The sequence below is a fragment of the Parasteatoda tepidariorum genome, chromosome 7 (assembly GCF_982258835.1).
Source record: "Parasteatoda tepidariorum strain Cologne lab strain chromosome 7, Ptep-v5.0, whole genome shotgun sequence".
Classification (NCBI taxonomy): domain Eukaryota; kingdom Metazoa; phylum Arthropoda; class Arachnida; order Araneae; family Theridiidae; genus Parasteatoda; species Parasteatoda tepidariorum.
In genome coordinates, this window is record NC_141761.1 from 81029231 (window position 1) to 81044325 (window position 15095).

At 28.3% G+C, this 15095-nt stretch overlaps 1 protein-coding gene across 4 annotated transcripts in view; it reads left to right on the top strand.

Moving 5' to 3' along the window:
* The window catches only part of LOC107444843 (elongation factor-like GTPase 1), a 204017-nt gene that overhangs the window by 25076 nt on the left and 163846 nt on the right, over positions 1–15095 (top strand). For all 4 annotated transcript variants that reach the window (XM_087168143.1, XM_087168145.1, XM_087168146.1 and 1 more), the window contains exons 17-22: positions 1454–1593; positions 3213–3354; positions 4224–4355; positions 6078–6225; positions 8668–8794; positions 12225–13026. In XM_087168143.1, coding sequence (XP_087024269.1) covers positions 1454–1593; positions 3213–3354; positions 4224–4355; positions 6078–6225; positions 8668–8794; positions 12225–13026 — 1491 coding nt within the window. The remainder of the gene's footprint in view (positions 1–1453; positions 1594–3212; positions 3355–4223; positions 4356–6077; positions 6226–8667; positions 8795–12224; positions 13027–15095) is intronic.

Here is a 15095-nt window from a genome sequence, read left to right on the forward strand (position 1 = left end):
CTTCAGCCAATCCATCATTTCGTCGCCACACTGTATCGCTGCTTACGGGATATTTTTTTATTACAATGGATGCGACTGGATGGTGTAAAACTGTTTCTAAAACTTCCTTGACAAACGGCAGTATTAACTCTGCTCCGATGGTATGAGCTTTCCCAGATTTAGCAATAAATTTTGATATATTATAAGAAGCTATTAAACCATTGTCGCATTTTTGTGATGAGGTTGCTAGTAACCCAGAGACCGACGGTGCCTTCAGAAGCGTGAAAGAAGATGTTCATGAAAAATGTCAAATCTTTATTTTGTTTGTCAGGATAAGTTTTTTGCAAATGCTCCTGATAACGGTAATATTTCATTACCTCATTTGATAAAACTTTATTACAAAGTAAACACGCGGGTAGTTGAGAGTTCAACAATGATTGAACAAATCCCAACTTCAAGTATGTGGCACTGTATTGATGACACCTCTTTTTATTAACCGACATTCTTGGTGGCAGAGGAAAAAACTGTAATGAAGCTAAGAAAAACCATTATAAGAAACACAGGTCAAATCAAAAATTCATACTGAAAGCGCAATGACTTCAATTTTCACCAAATGGCTTGAATAAGTCAAAGGCAAGAGGTACAGACTCATGCGCTGAGATGTGTTGGTTCGGATCGGAGGATAGGTGCAGTATAAGTTCGTTTTATTGCTGGTACAAATGGTGTATCGGATAATCTTTAATTATTATATTAATTTAATTTTTTCTCTTTAATATTAATTTCAGATTAATTTTATTTATTAAATAAATTTTAATTTAATAATTTTATTTCTAAGTTTTAAATTTGAATGACAAAACATGCTCATCGCCCCCTACCGCCCAAAACATACCCAACGCCCAAAACTAGTTCACCGCCCCTTAGCATACTCCCAACGCCCCCAGGGGGGCGTTATGGCCCCCGTTGAGAACCAATGGTATAAACCTAACAACTGAAACTGACTGAGGACTAAAAGATTCTATTCGTTGTCATATAACTAACTTGAATATCTTTGTAAGTAGGAGAAACATATTCATTTCTCTGTAGCTACATCTAGAATTATGTATATATATATAAACTTTTTCATATATTCTTTTTGTATTGAAAACAAATATTTTTAACGTTTGAATAAATATCATTGTAAATAGTTTTTATAGATTAATTGTTTCTATGTCATTGAAATTATTCTAAAAAAAAATTAATATGTTAAACTTCGTAATTGAGTGCCCTTCTTGTAAACGGACAACTGTCCCAAGAGAGCCTGCTTTCATTGTGTGTATGTATATTTTATATTATATTATATTTTATTTTATATATCATTATATTAAGCGGAAAAGTATTATTCAGAATGTTTCATTTCGTTTAAACAAGCAACATTGTTTTTAAAATTTAAATTGCTATTTTTAACTGTTTTATGTTTTTGATTGAAATTTTCTAGATCAAAAAGAGCAGGAATCTGAAGCTGAGAATGAAACAGCATTTGTTGCATTTGCTCGTATTTACAGTGGATCTGTACATAAGGGACAGCAGCTGTATGTTTTAGGGCCTAAACATGATCCGGAAAAGGCTTTAAATTCCGTAAGTTGCTTATTTTTGCCCAGAAATTTACTTTAGTTTGCTAAAAAGGTGACAATATTTTTAAAGGTACCTTTGTACTTTTTTTAGCTTAGAAAATTAGCCAATTTGATGAATTTAACTAGTCAAAAGGTGTAAAGGTATCAGTTCTAGTTAAAAAATAAAAAAGCATTTTTACAAATTTTTTCAAAACTTTCAGTTTAAATTTCTTGTCGAAAGCAGCAGATTAGTCGTCCTTTTTTGTGATACGAAATGAAATGCAAACACATTAAAACCGCATCAGCCATTTGAGAAAAAAAGTCTTACTTTTGATATATGTAGTTGAATTTATTGAATGAATAAATATAGTTTGAAACTAAGATTTACTTAAATATTTCCAGAACTATTGCTTTTTTGTCACTTAGGTATTTGTAATTAACGTCGGCAAGAAAAATGGTTCCCAGCTCCCTTAAAATAATTTATTTTCTATTTTTTTTTTTTTTTTAAATTTCAAGCAAAATTCTTCAAAAAGATATTTAATGTTCCGAAAAAAAGTATATAAGAAAATTTGATAACAGTTTGGTTACTATGATGTGTGCAGCATGGATTTTTTTACCTGTTTTCTATATAATTCTATTATTTCTTCATCTGTAGAATTCAAATGTTATGTATGTTGATTGTTTATTTAATTAATTTTATTTTTAATCATTTTTTTTTTTAGTTTAATCTGATTTTTTCTGTTTTTAATTTTTTTCCTATCAGAATTCTACAGGGGATGGGCTATATTTTTATAAGAATATGACACCAGTAGAACATAAAAATTTTATTAGATATTTCTTCTTTTCAATGTTTATGTTTGTGTAACTTGTCAAAGTCTATAACATGTCAATCATTCATATTATTCAAATAGGCTAATGATTTTTTATTGTATTGTTATTTTATAATACTATTGCATATTTTATTGCTATTTTATTTTCTGTATTTAAATAAAATCAATTTATCCAAAAAATTTTTTTTTTACTTTTATTCAATAATTTAAATCCCCATTTTTTTTTTTTTTTTTACTTATTCATGTTGTAAAGACAAACAGCACACTACTGTTCTACAAAGGAACAGTTTCTATAAAGGGAAAAATATTATTTGTTAATTTTTTTTCATATTGCTTTTGTTCATACACAAAATGAATAATATGTATAGAATCAAAATGCTGCAATCAAATATTTTTTGATCAAATATTCAAAATATATAAACGTTTTTACCTTTTTTAAATGTGAAACTTTTCTATCACTCTTATCTGATCTAATTATTTATTTGAATTTTAAGACTACATGTTTTTATATACAATTGTGTTATACAATTCTATTTGTGAGTTCATAGAATATTAATATATATCTATTCACCAAACAAAAAATATTTAGTCATAAACAAATTCTTGTGGCAGCACAAAGTCCAATCTTCCTTGATTTCACCAATGACTTCTTCTCAAGAAGTACCCACAGCCTTTTCTAGAAAAAATTCAGTTCTCCTACCAACACCTGTTTGGATTTCCCAGAATCCTAGATGGACTCTGTATGTCAGAGTGGAATGAATTAGGGGGTTAGCTATTCATTATTTTACAATATTTTTTTTTTTTAACTTTTTAGGACAATCCTATATCTGAAGAAATTACAGTGCATGACCTTAATCCAGAACAACATATCACTTTAGCTACTGTGAAAAGTTTATATCTTTTAATGGGCAAAGAACTTATTGAAATTACATCAGTTCCTGCTGGCAATGTAATTGGTGAGTTAAAACAATAATGAAATTTTTCAGTATAGATTACAAGAGTAAATTTAATTTTCAGTAGGCTTTGTTAATAATATTATTTGCATAAAAATGGACAGCATTGCTTAGTGCCAACTATCTAAAATTTATGTCTCCATGTAATGAAATTTTTATATAATTTTTTATCACACTTACATGTTCAAGTGTGTGAGTTTCAGATAACATCATAAATTTTTTCTCCATATCATTTTGAATCTGATTCAGAATTTCATTTACTGCATTGCACTAGTCTGAAAACAACTTGTCGAAGTATTGTGACCAATTTAATTCGCCAAATTAGAATGTTGCCAAAGACAGAAAGGAGTAGATGGATGGTAGAGATGTGATCTCATGTGCCTTTTAGTCGTAAAGAGCTTCAAGGCAAGACAATCTAAAAACCTGCAAGTCTTCTTTGTTTAATGCTACATAAATGAGACTCTAACTTATGATCCACTTTCTATTTTAGAAGTTCTGAGTTAACATTGTGATCAATAGCAGTTTAACCTTTCAAGAATTCAGTTTTTGGTTGCTTGCATTATCCATTGAGAAGTTTCAACTACATAGTTTTAAAAAATCATGATGCTATTTAATTTTTAATACATTTTAATCAAGTTATGCTTCTATTAATGAATCATGCTTGAATTCAGGAAAGTGTATTATGTTTTATTTTATTATTTTAATTTTTTTTAAATATTATAAAAGAGTTTCAAGTAAAAAATAGTAGCTAAACCTTTGTTATATGTTTTAAACAGTTTAGCTTTGCTCGTTAAAGGAAATAAATATGTATAGAAAATTAACTATTCTTTATTTTTGTTCTTTTATTTTTTATTTTTGCTCTTTTGTTTTAGGCATTGGAGGACTAGAAGACCATGTTTTAAAATCAGCTACTTTATCTAGCACAGTTGCTTGTCCCAGTTTTGTTGATTTGCATTCTTCAACTGTTCCAATTGTTAGAGTTGCTGTTGAACCTACACATCTCAGTATGAAATCAATAAAAATCTTACTTTTAATATCTTCATTCACTGCTATAGTTTTTCTTTTCTAATTAAATAGCTGATAAATTGATATGAGAATGATTTTAGTTACAGTTATTTATTGATTATGTTTGTTTTGTAATTATATATTTTGTTATATAATAGGAATGGATTTTATTCTAAATTTTCTCTTCAGTAGTCGCAAACTGAAAAAAATGTATATATACAAGATGAATTTTACTACCTACAAATAATTTTTTAAAAAGGTGTCGTACTGTATTGATATTTCCATATTCCCTTTTAATTGGTGAATATATCTACTCTCTTATTCCCTGTTGATACTTATAATATTTACTAGTTATTCTTAAAAATTTTAATTTTGAAGTAGATTTAGATGAGCTCATTATTTAAATGATATTTAATTTATTACTTTTCAGCAGTATTTTTTTTCAAGATTATTGAAATCCTGCTTTAAAATTATTTGATTAAGAAAATGTTAACTTAATTACAAATTTTAATTATATATTGGTATGGAAGAATATTACCTAATTAATATTGGTAATTTTTTAACGCAGCAATACTTTTAAAATTTGACATGCATTGATTTGAAATTATTATTTGTTGTTCAGTATTGATAAAATTATATTGAAAACTGTTAAGAGTTTCTGCTGTAAACAAAATAGTTCTAAAATCGAAAATAGTATATTTTATTATTCTTTTATTATAAAATTTGTTTTGTTATAAAAACTAACAAAATACAAAAAGTCAACCTGCATTTGAGTTCTTCACAATAGGAAATTTTCTAAACATTAAATGTTATTAGAAAATTGGGGAAAGTATTAGTCTTTCCCCCTTAATTATGAGAGGTGGAGCATTAAATGGAGCAATATTAACCTGAGACAACTCTATATAGTTAATGTGATTTTTTAAAAGTTTTTATGATTTAACTACATAGTTACATATATATGAATTTTTTCTTAATTAAATATTATTTTAATTATTTATTTGTTTTATATTTTATTTATGTTTATGATTTGGTTATGAATAATTTTTATGAAGTAAATTATTTTTTGTAAGAATAACACTGGGGAACAATTATTTATTTATTTATTTGTTTTCTGTTGTGTGAGATTTTTTAACAGACCTTAGATATTTTTGTATTGCTGATTTCAAATCTGTAATCAGTTTCTCTTTCGAAGCTTCGAATTTTTTTAAATGACATTTCTAGTCCATTTTTAGTTAAAATGTACAAGCTTAGGAATGTTATATATAATAGTGGGTCGCATAAATGTTGCAACAAACTTCTATGGTAGTAAGAACACATTAAACTAGTCTTAATAAGGAACTCCCTCTAGCCATATACAACATCATTTCTGGGCATGGGTTCCTATGCAATTTTAATCCTGATGATGTGCCCTTACTCTCCTAGATGTTTTTCGCAACATTTACGCTACCCTCTGTATTATAAAACGTTTTTATAACTGTATATTTTGACAAAAAAAAATAGACTAAAATTGTCATCTAAAAAATTTGTTTAGCTTTTGGAACAAAACTAATTTTAGATTTGAATTCTCCACACCCCAATTATCCAACCAAAAATTTGTTCCCCAGTGTAATATTTCTTTTTTTCTATGATAAGAAAAGATATTAAAGATCTTTTTTTAACTTGCGTAATGAGATTCAATAATGAGAAATATTTAAAATTTCAATTTCTAATTTAAATGTTAGGAGAAATGCCTGACCTTGTTAAAGGACTGCGCCTCTTAAATCAAGCTGATCCTTGTGTTCAAGTCTTTGTTCAAGAAACTGGTGAACATGTGCTTGTATCATCTGGAGAAGTTCACCTCCAACGCTGTGTCGATGATTTAAGGGAAAGGTATTCTTGAAAAATAATTTTATGAGTTGTTTGAGCTTGTTCATTTTAATTTTAATATATTTTATTTTGAATTGAAGTTTCACCATCAATTACTTAGTTTATAGTTCATAATCTAACTTTTTTCTGAAACTGAAGTTTAAATAATTTTTATATCAGCCTCTAGAATAAATTTATTTTTATCCATGCAATGAAAAATTCTTATTCTGTAAAATTTCGTTATAAAAATGTTGATAAATAATTTAAATTTATGATTTAAATTTGTTTAATATTATTGTCTTTTTAGGCTTTTAATTTTAAAAATTACTTTTAACTTACTTCTTCTTCCATCAACATGACAGTCTAGTACAAACCATGGCTGCAACAACTAGTCATTTCCATCTAGCTCGATCAGACACTAGGTTTCTCCATCTATTTGAGATTGGTTTGAGATCCCATGGCTTGAGATCTTTTTCCACACAGTCAATCCATGTGCTTTTTGGTCTCCCCCTTAATTTATTGTTTCAAAAAATTGCTGTATATATCAAAACTCCCTGTTGTTATTTCATTTGTAACAGAAATAATTTTTCTATTAAATTGGAAAGGTAAAGCAGCGAGTTTTGCAATTTAAATGACAGTTTAAAATTTTCCAGGTTGCTGGTAAGTATATTAAATGCTTTCCAGAAAATTACGCCTTTTCTGCTCTTCTCTGATTTATTTTTTTCTTCAATTGATGGCTGATAATCTTTTTTAAAATATTTAAAAAAAAAAAAAGAAAAAACATCCTCTTGCCTTGATCTAATTACATTATGGAATTTAGAGGCAGTTTCAGTGAGATTTACAGACTTACTCTGAAAAGTTAAAGTTTTTTTTTTTTTTTTTTTTTTTTTTTTTTTTTTTTTTTTAATATCAAGCGTTGTAGATTATAAAAGAGGTTGTATTTAGATTGTGATCTTGCTGCTACATATAACACTACTTATAAAAAAGTATCCCAATGTTATTTTATTGAATAATTATTCCTCAAAGGTAATATTTGTTTGCAGTTTTTGAAAAAAACTAATAGAATTTTGTAAACAGATAGTAAAGTGTTTATTTTTGTGAAGCAAATTTTTTTTAAATAAATGTCATTCTTTTAATAAATTTCACTAATTAATGCTTGATTTTCTTAAGTGAATAGTGTAAAAAATATTTCTCCTTACTTAAAAAGATACTGATTCATAATAAGTTCTAAGCTTGAGAAATACTTAGACATCTCTAATATATGTTGATATTACTTATATATAAAATTAACACAATAATTGTTTATGTATTTTTTTATTAATTTAAATTTTGGAATTTAAGGCTTAAAATTTTTTTTCTTGTGGGAAACATAAATAAAACTTTAAAAAAAAACAACAACAATTAATTCATACCGTAAGGGAAATACGAGAAATTTTTAAGTATCTAAAGTTGAGAGTTCTTAAAAGCATTCACTGTTACTATATTTGGCAAAAAATATGTAGAAATATTATTTAATGTATTATAAAGTATTTATTAGAAAGTACAAAAATAGGCAGCTTATCATAAAATATGTTTTGTTAAATTAGTATGATATTTCAGTGTTGTTAATCTTACACTCTGCTTAAAACTTTATAATAATTTATGTTTTGCTTTTCTTTTGAAATATTATTTTAAAAATATTCCATAATGTTCCCTATTTCTTAATTCCCTTGCTTTTTTTTCATTCCAATATTCACTTTGAAATTTTTTCTTTCCCTTTCTAAATTTATTGCATGGTGCAAACTACAAAAATAAGCATACTATTGAAAAATTGTTCATGGAAAATTATTTTTGACTATTTGTAGCAAAAATGTAATGGTTCTTACTCATACAATAAAATATTTCACCTGCAATAAAATGGAAGAATGAGAAAGATGATAGTTTAAACAGACTAGAGAAACTTGGTTCCCTTAAGCTCGTAATACTTTTTAAAAAATTGCTGGCTGGAAAAAAATCATATATTAAAGAAAATAAGCTATTGTGTGTGTGACTAATCTCCTCACTGTCTAGCGGAAGCTAGACATTATCCATTAGCCCATACACTCTCAAAAAATCCAGGGCAAGCAAAAGGTCCGTCGCGAAAGTCTCCTTAGAAATGTGAAGACAAGCCAGAATGTGCTCCAGGGATGCACTTTCCACTCCGCACTTTACTATTGTTGTTCTTGCAAGCCAATTACTTTAATAATAATGTTGACTGACGGAAAAAAAAGTGAAATTTGTATGTATATATTTTTTAGTAACTTTACAAACACAATTCTAAATGTTGTTTGTATTACTAACTTATACTTATTCCTTTTTCTACAGAAAAATTAAATAAACAAACATTAACTTTTGGTACATAATCTATGGCAAGGTTATAGTTTTCAAATGTTTCATGCCAAATTCTAATTTATTAATGTATCATTATTTTTTATTTGTATTATTTAGATTTGCTAAAATTAATTTCAATGTTTCTGCACCAATTGTACCATTTCGAGAAACCATCATTCCTCCACCAAAAATGGATATGGTCAATGAAGTGATTGAAGACAAACAACAGAAAAAGAGCTCTAAGGTATACTGAAACTTTTAAACTCATCCAATATGTGAGCAGGATTCCCAAGGTCCTTAAAAGTCCTTAATTTTGGTTTCAAGATTTTTAAAGTCCTTAATTTTTCAGCATCACGAAGGTTGATAGGAACAATTTCTCAGTTCAATTTTTTAAAACAAAATGTTGTTTTTTTGTCTCTTAGAATTAGACTATGCATTGAGGGTGAAGCAATTTAGAGAGACAAAAATTAATGTGTATGTGAGGGGGGGACTACAGACAAGGGGAAGAAGGCAAGTCATTTCATTAATATATTGGTTCTTTTATTAATATATTCTGCCCTTTGCCTAGAATGATACTCTGTGAGGAGAAGGAAGCATTCAGAAAGAAAAGAATAGTGTACATGGAAGAGATAGTGCTTTTTTGGGGGCGGGGGCAGTTTTAAGATACCTAAGTAGAAGACCCACACTAACCTTCAAAATTGACAGAATTCCAGAAATTCAGTTCTACTGGTAATGCATCAGCTTATAGGAATTAAGTAAAATGCTAAGAAAAGAAGTATCAGAAAACATTTTTGAACTAGATTCCGAATCGAAAACTATTTCCTAAAATCTTGAAGAATTAAATAAATCCGTATAATATTTCAATGTGTAATAAGTAACTGTAAATTCATAGAAAGGTCAACATTTATTAAAATTCATAATTGTACTAAAATTTCAACAGATTTGTAAGGAACAGGGTTTAAAAAATTCTAGCCCACCTAGGTTTTTCATCAAAAACCTGGGGTTTATTGGGGTTTTTTGATGAAAAAAAAAATTTTTTTTTGAAAAAAATTCTTTTTTAAAGTTTAGATTGTTACGCTATTATTTTTATTTCTTAAGGATAAGCAGATTGTTACGTAAAAATTTAAATCTACTCAACTAAAAAATCCTTAGATTTTAATAATTATTTAATTCAGTCAACATTGCAACGTAATATACTGTTTTTAATCTTTGACAGATTTCTTTATATACTTTTTTTTTTATATTCATGAAAAAAAATTGCAAATCTTTTCAAATTTCTGCACTTAATTTTACAATTCAATTTCAATGAAATTATTAAAAATGGAATGCAGATTAGTTTCATACGTTAACTTTTAACAATCTGAATGACGTTAACTTTTAGCAATCTAAAAATATTTTTAAAGAAAACCTGACCCGGGTTTGCAAAAATTCTGTGGTACTTCTTTGGCGAGAACTGTTAATTAATACAATTATATCAGTGCTTATATTATAATAAAATTGTTTTTTAGTATTTTTTTATTTATTGATTTATTTAGGAAGGTAAATAATTTGCACTGTCACTGGCAGTATATGCAGGGGTCGCATTCCCCCTAAAATTCATAAAATTCCTAAAACTATGTGCAAACCCTAAAATTCCTAAAAATCTGATAAAATTTTGTTGGTGTTCCTAAAAAATTAGAGTTATAGGCTAAATATAAATAAAAAAGCAATAATCTAAAATGTAAGAATTATTCATTAATTAAAACTGTTTTAATTTTCCACATGGGAATTCTGATCCTGAGAGAGGTTTTTCGATAAATAAAGCAATGCTTAAAGTGAGTCACCATGAGAATACTATTATGTCTCTTAGACTAATCAAAGATACCATTTGAAATTATGGAGGAGTGATGAAGATCACCACAACACTATTGAGGGCAGTAAAAGAATCTCACAAATCATATCAAGAATATATTAGAAAAATGATTATGATTAATTTGTTTTTCTCTAACTTCTAATTTAAATTGCTGATTTGAAATCTAATAATATCACACAATAGTTTTTCTTAATAAAGTAAGGTAAAGGGTAATAATAAAGTTTTGATTAAGAAAGTAAAAATTAAATAAAAATCCAAGTTGGTGTTAATTTATTTTTTCTCTTGATTTATTCTCACTTTTGCCTGTTCCTGAATTATGCACTTAATTTTTGATAGGTAATATGTAAAGTTGAAATTTCATTTTTACACTTTAGAGATTTCATTCTTGACTTAATAAATTTCAGAGCTTTATTTTATGGCTTGCAATTATTTATGATATGTGTGGATGAATTGTAATAATCTTCTGTTATGTAATAAACTACCGTGTGATCTGTTTTTATCCTAGCAAAATCATATATTACCCCTAAAATTTACCTAAAATTTTTTGAAAAAAGTTCCTAAAATTACCCTAAAATTTTAAAAAACTTTGCTGCTACCCCTGTATATGTATATTTGATGATAAACAATCATACTATTTTTAAATTCCTTAATTTTTCAAAAAAGTACTTAATTTTTTCAAAAAAAGATCCTTAAAAGTGCTTAATTTTTGCTTAGTTGAAAGAGTGGGAGCCCTGGTAAACTAAATCAGCAATTTTTTATCGCTTAAGAGGTTTTTCATGTAAGACAGACATATATACGAAATATCTGAACATTGTGATGCACCTACTCTAAAATGGTTCAATGGAGTTTGACTAGGATGAGGTCCTGATTTTACAATCAGGACCTCATCCTGATTGTAACATCAACTTGGTAAGGAGTGCATGGTTCGTGCTGGAGGCTGGTATAGCTGTATGTGAATCAATATTTTAAGATGCGACAATTCAAACATAATTTTAATGATTAACTCTATTTAATGCATAAGTGCAGATGAAACGTAAAAAAGATAACTCATAAAATAACTATGATAATGGATGACAACGATGATAATAATTTATTGAAACAAACATTAGCAGCATAGTGTTAGCATTAGCAATAATTAATGAAGTACTAATGACAGCTCTATTTTACTCTCACATAATTTACATAATGTTCATGCCAACATACCACAGCCCAAGTAATTCATTATTCTTTCATCTGTTTAAAAAACATATGCCAATTTATACATGACGTAAAAAGACGTGATATGACGTAGAATTAGATAATCTCGCTCTCTAGTGGCAGACCACACATTCACTAAAACAGATGCAAATAAAACCCAAAATGTAAACAAAACATTGGAATTTTGACTAGTAACATCTCTTGATTGGGGCAATCGGCAACGGAATACTACAACATTTAAATATTAGACCATGTTTGGAGTTAAAACTTGGCAATGCTTGATTACAAACTTCTCAGTTGAAACCAAAATATAACACCTTAATTCTCCTTGAAATAAAACAATAATTGTGCATTTATGAAGAAAGATCACAAATGAGATTGAAGTGTTCTCTTTGCTGATTAAATTTAGAAAAAAAATGCCGTTTTTCTTTCTCTAAGGAAATAAGTTATTTAAAAATAATGCAGATTATTTTACAAGGAAAAACCTCATTCGTTCCTTCTCTACTTCTGGTTAAGTTATTCAAATACATTTTATAATATTTTTCTAGTTTAAAGTATTTTTCATTTCTCATTTAATAAAATCGTTTTTAATTTTACATCAATGTTACTCAAATTTATTTTTTAGTCTCAAGATGAACCTTCTACTGAAGACTCAGAAAGTGCAGAATACATTTATCTAAAAACCTCAAATAAATTATCTTGTATTAAAATGTGTGCAAAACCTTTGCCACCTGCAGTTACAAAATGTTTAGAAGATAACTCTGTGTTACTTAAAATAATAGATCAAATTTACTCATGCCGTGGAGAAGAAGAAAGCATTTTAACACCAGAAACAATAAAAAGGATAAGTGAACTGAAAAATAAATTAAATGATTATTTTCTTGAAGCTGGAGAAGAATGGACCTTTGCTGTTGAACAAATTTGGTCCTTTGGACCCAGAAGATGTGGACCAAATATTCTTCTCAATCGTATTCCTTCTTACAAACGTCCTTCTGTTTGGACATCAAGCAAAACAGATTCTACTGAATCTTTACATTTCAGTTATGATAGTACTTTTATCAGTGGTTTTCAACTTGCAACTCTTTGTGGACCCCTATGTGAAGAACCTATGATGGGTGTATGTTTCATAGTTGAAGACTGGACTTTTGAGAAAGATGTGTATTTAAATACTGTTGAAACTGCTGAAGAGGATATTTTAAATGTTTCTAAAGATGAAGATGCTTTAAATAAGCATTTAGAAGTATCTGAAACTGTTAGCATTGCCTCTAGTGGTCCTAGTAGTGCAAGTAGTACACCATTTGGACCCTTTACTGGACAAATAATGTCCACAGTTAAAGAGGCATGTAGAAGAGCTTTCCAAGCAAGACCTCAACGGTTGATGTCGGCTATGTATTGTTGCAATATACAAGTTACTACTGATACATTAGGTAAGTTCATTTTTTATTATTTTCATCTTACTCATTATGGATTGATTAATTGATTTATTATTCTAAATTGATTGATGTTACTAAATATCAAAAATTAAATAAAGTTAATAACTACTCTCTAGCTTTAATCCCAGCAATTTTGAAATAATCCTATTGGATTGTGATATTTATATAAGAATGGTTTTAGAATTATTGTAACATTAAAAAAGTAAAATGTTTAAAACTTCCTGCTCTCATTTTGATGAATACAAATTTTTCATGGGTAAGGTAAGAAAGACAGCATTTTTAAAAGCTTCAAGCATGATCTTTCAAATTGTGTCAACAGTTTTGACATATAAAATTTTTCAAATCATTTGTTGCTCAAAGAAAGATTGTTATAATGGAGGTAGTATAGAAATGTTCATATTATTTTGTCACCCATCTGTATATATATATATATATATATATATATATATATATATATATATATATATATATATATATATATATATATATATATATATATATATATATATATATATAATAAGTTATAAATATATATAAATATTTGAGTTCTTATTTTTCTTAATTTTCATTGTTTTTCTCTTTATTGCTTTATTGTGCCCCATATATATATATATATATATATATATATATATATATATATATATATATATATATATATATTTATATATTAATAAGCACACCAGACAAGAAATTAGTCACCCTTAAAAAAATCATGAAAAACATCATTTAATAACGTGTAACACCAACTCTGGATTTGATAACCGCCTAGATTCGATTAGGAAGTGAGTCCACAAGGTTTTGTAGGTATGTCGAATCTAGTTTAAACCACTCGCTAAGGATTTGATCCTACAAATCCCTCAAATTGCATGATGCTGATTTTGGCAGTTACCCGTTGTTCCAACATGTCCCACAAATTTTCAATGGGGTTCAAGTCAGGTGATTTTGCAGGCTAATCGAGATGCAATTGAGTGTATGAGTGTTCATAAAACCAGTCACATATTCTTCCAGGGTGATAAACATGCTTGTTGTTGTCATCTTGAAAAACAAGGGTATCGACAGCATACTCTTCATGAAGATGTTGACTGAAAGGCAACACCTGATCATTCATAGTGTTCAAATAAACATGTTGGTTCATTTTAGTGGTACCTCTGTGAGGAGACCCAATACATTATAAGAAAAACACCCCCAAACATGGCAGACTCACCTCCGTCTTGAACCTAACCTTGCACACAGTCAGGATGAAATACTTCACCTGTTCTTCCATGCACTCGATGACGTGCGTCATTTGAATAAAGTCAAAATCCTGATTCGTCAGATCATATTATATTCCGCCAATCAGCAACTGTTGACTTCCAGCCCACTGAAGTCGCGAAGCTTTATATGATTGTATGAGCAATGACCTCTTATGAGGCGTTTGACTTTAAATGTTCTTTGCCTGCAGCTCCCGTCTCAATGTTTTCTCCCTAACAGGATGAGATGGGCCTTCATTTACTAACTGAAGCAATTCCTGTCGGGTTTGGAAGTGATTTTGATTGACAAGTCATGAAACACGTCTCCCGTCTCTTTCATGTATAATCTTTTTCCAGCTACAATTCTGATGTTGTCTTTCATGACAACGTGTATTGCATCACTGCTTGTAGACGCGTTGAAAAGTCCTCATCGAAACACCAACAAATCCAGCAACTTCATTCACCATATGACCATCGGCACAGCCAAGCACAATTCCCCCTTTTTGCCACTCTGTCACATCCTTACACTTACCCAAATTTACACACAATTTCTGCTTAAAACAAAAATATTTCACATATGGCTACTTGCCTTTGATCACATTGAGGGAGTGCGTACACAGTTGCACACTTCATTTGACTACTGTGTCATCTAAGGAAACCTAATGATTCATTGGTGCTTGCACACTAGGGTGAATAATTTTTTGTCCTGTGAGCTTATATATATATATATATATATATATATATATATATATATATATATATATATATATATATATATATATATATATATATATATATATATATATATACCTATCTGATGTGAGCATAACTTGA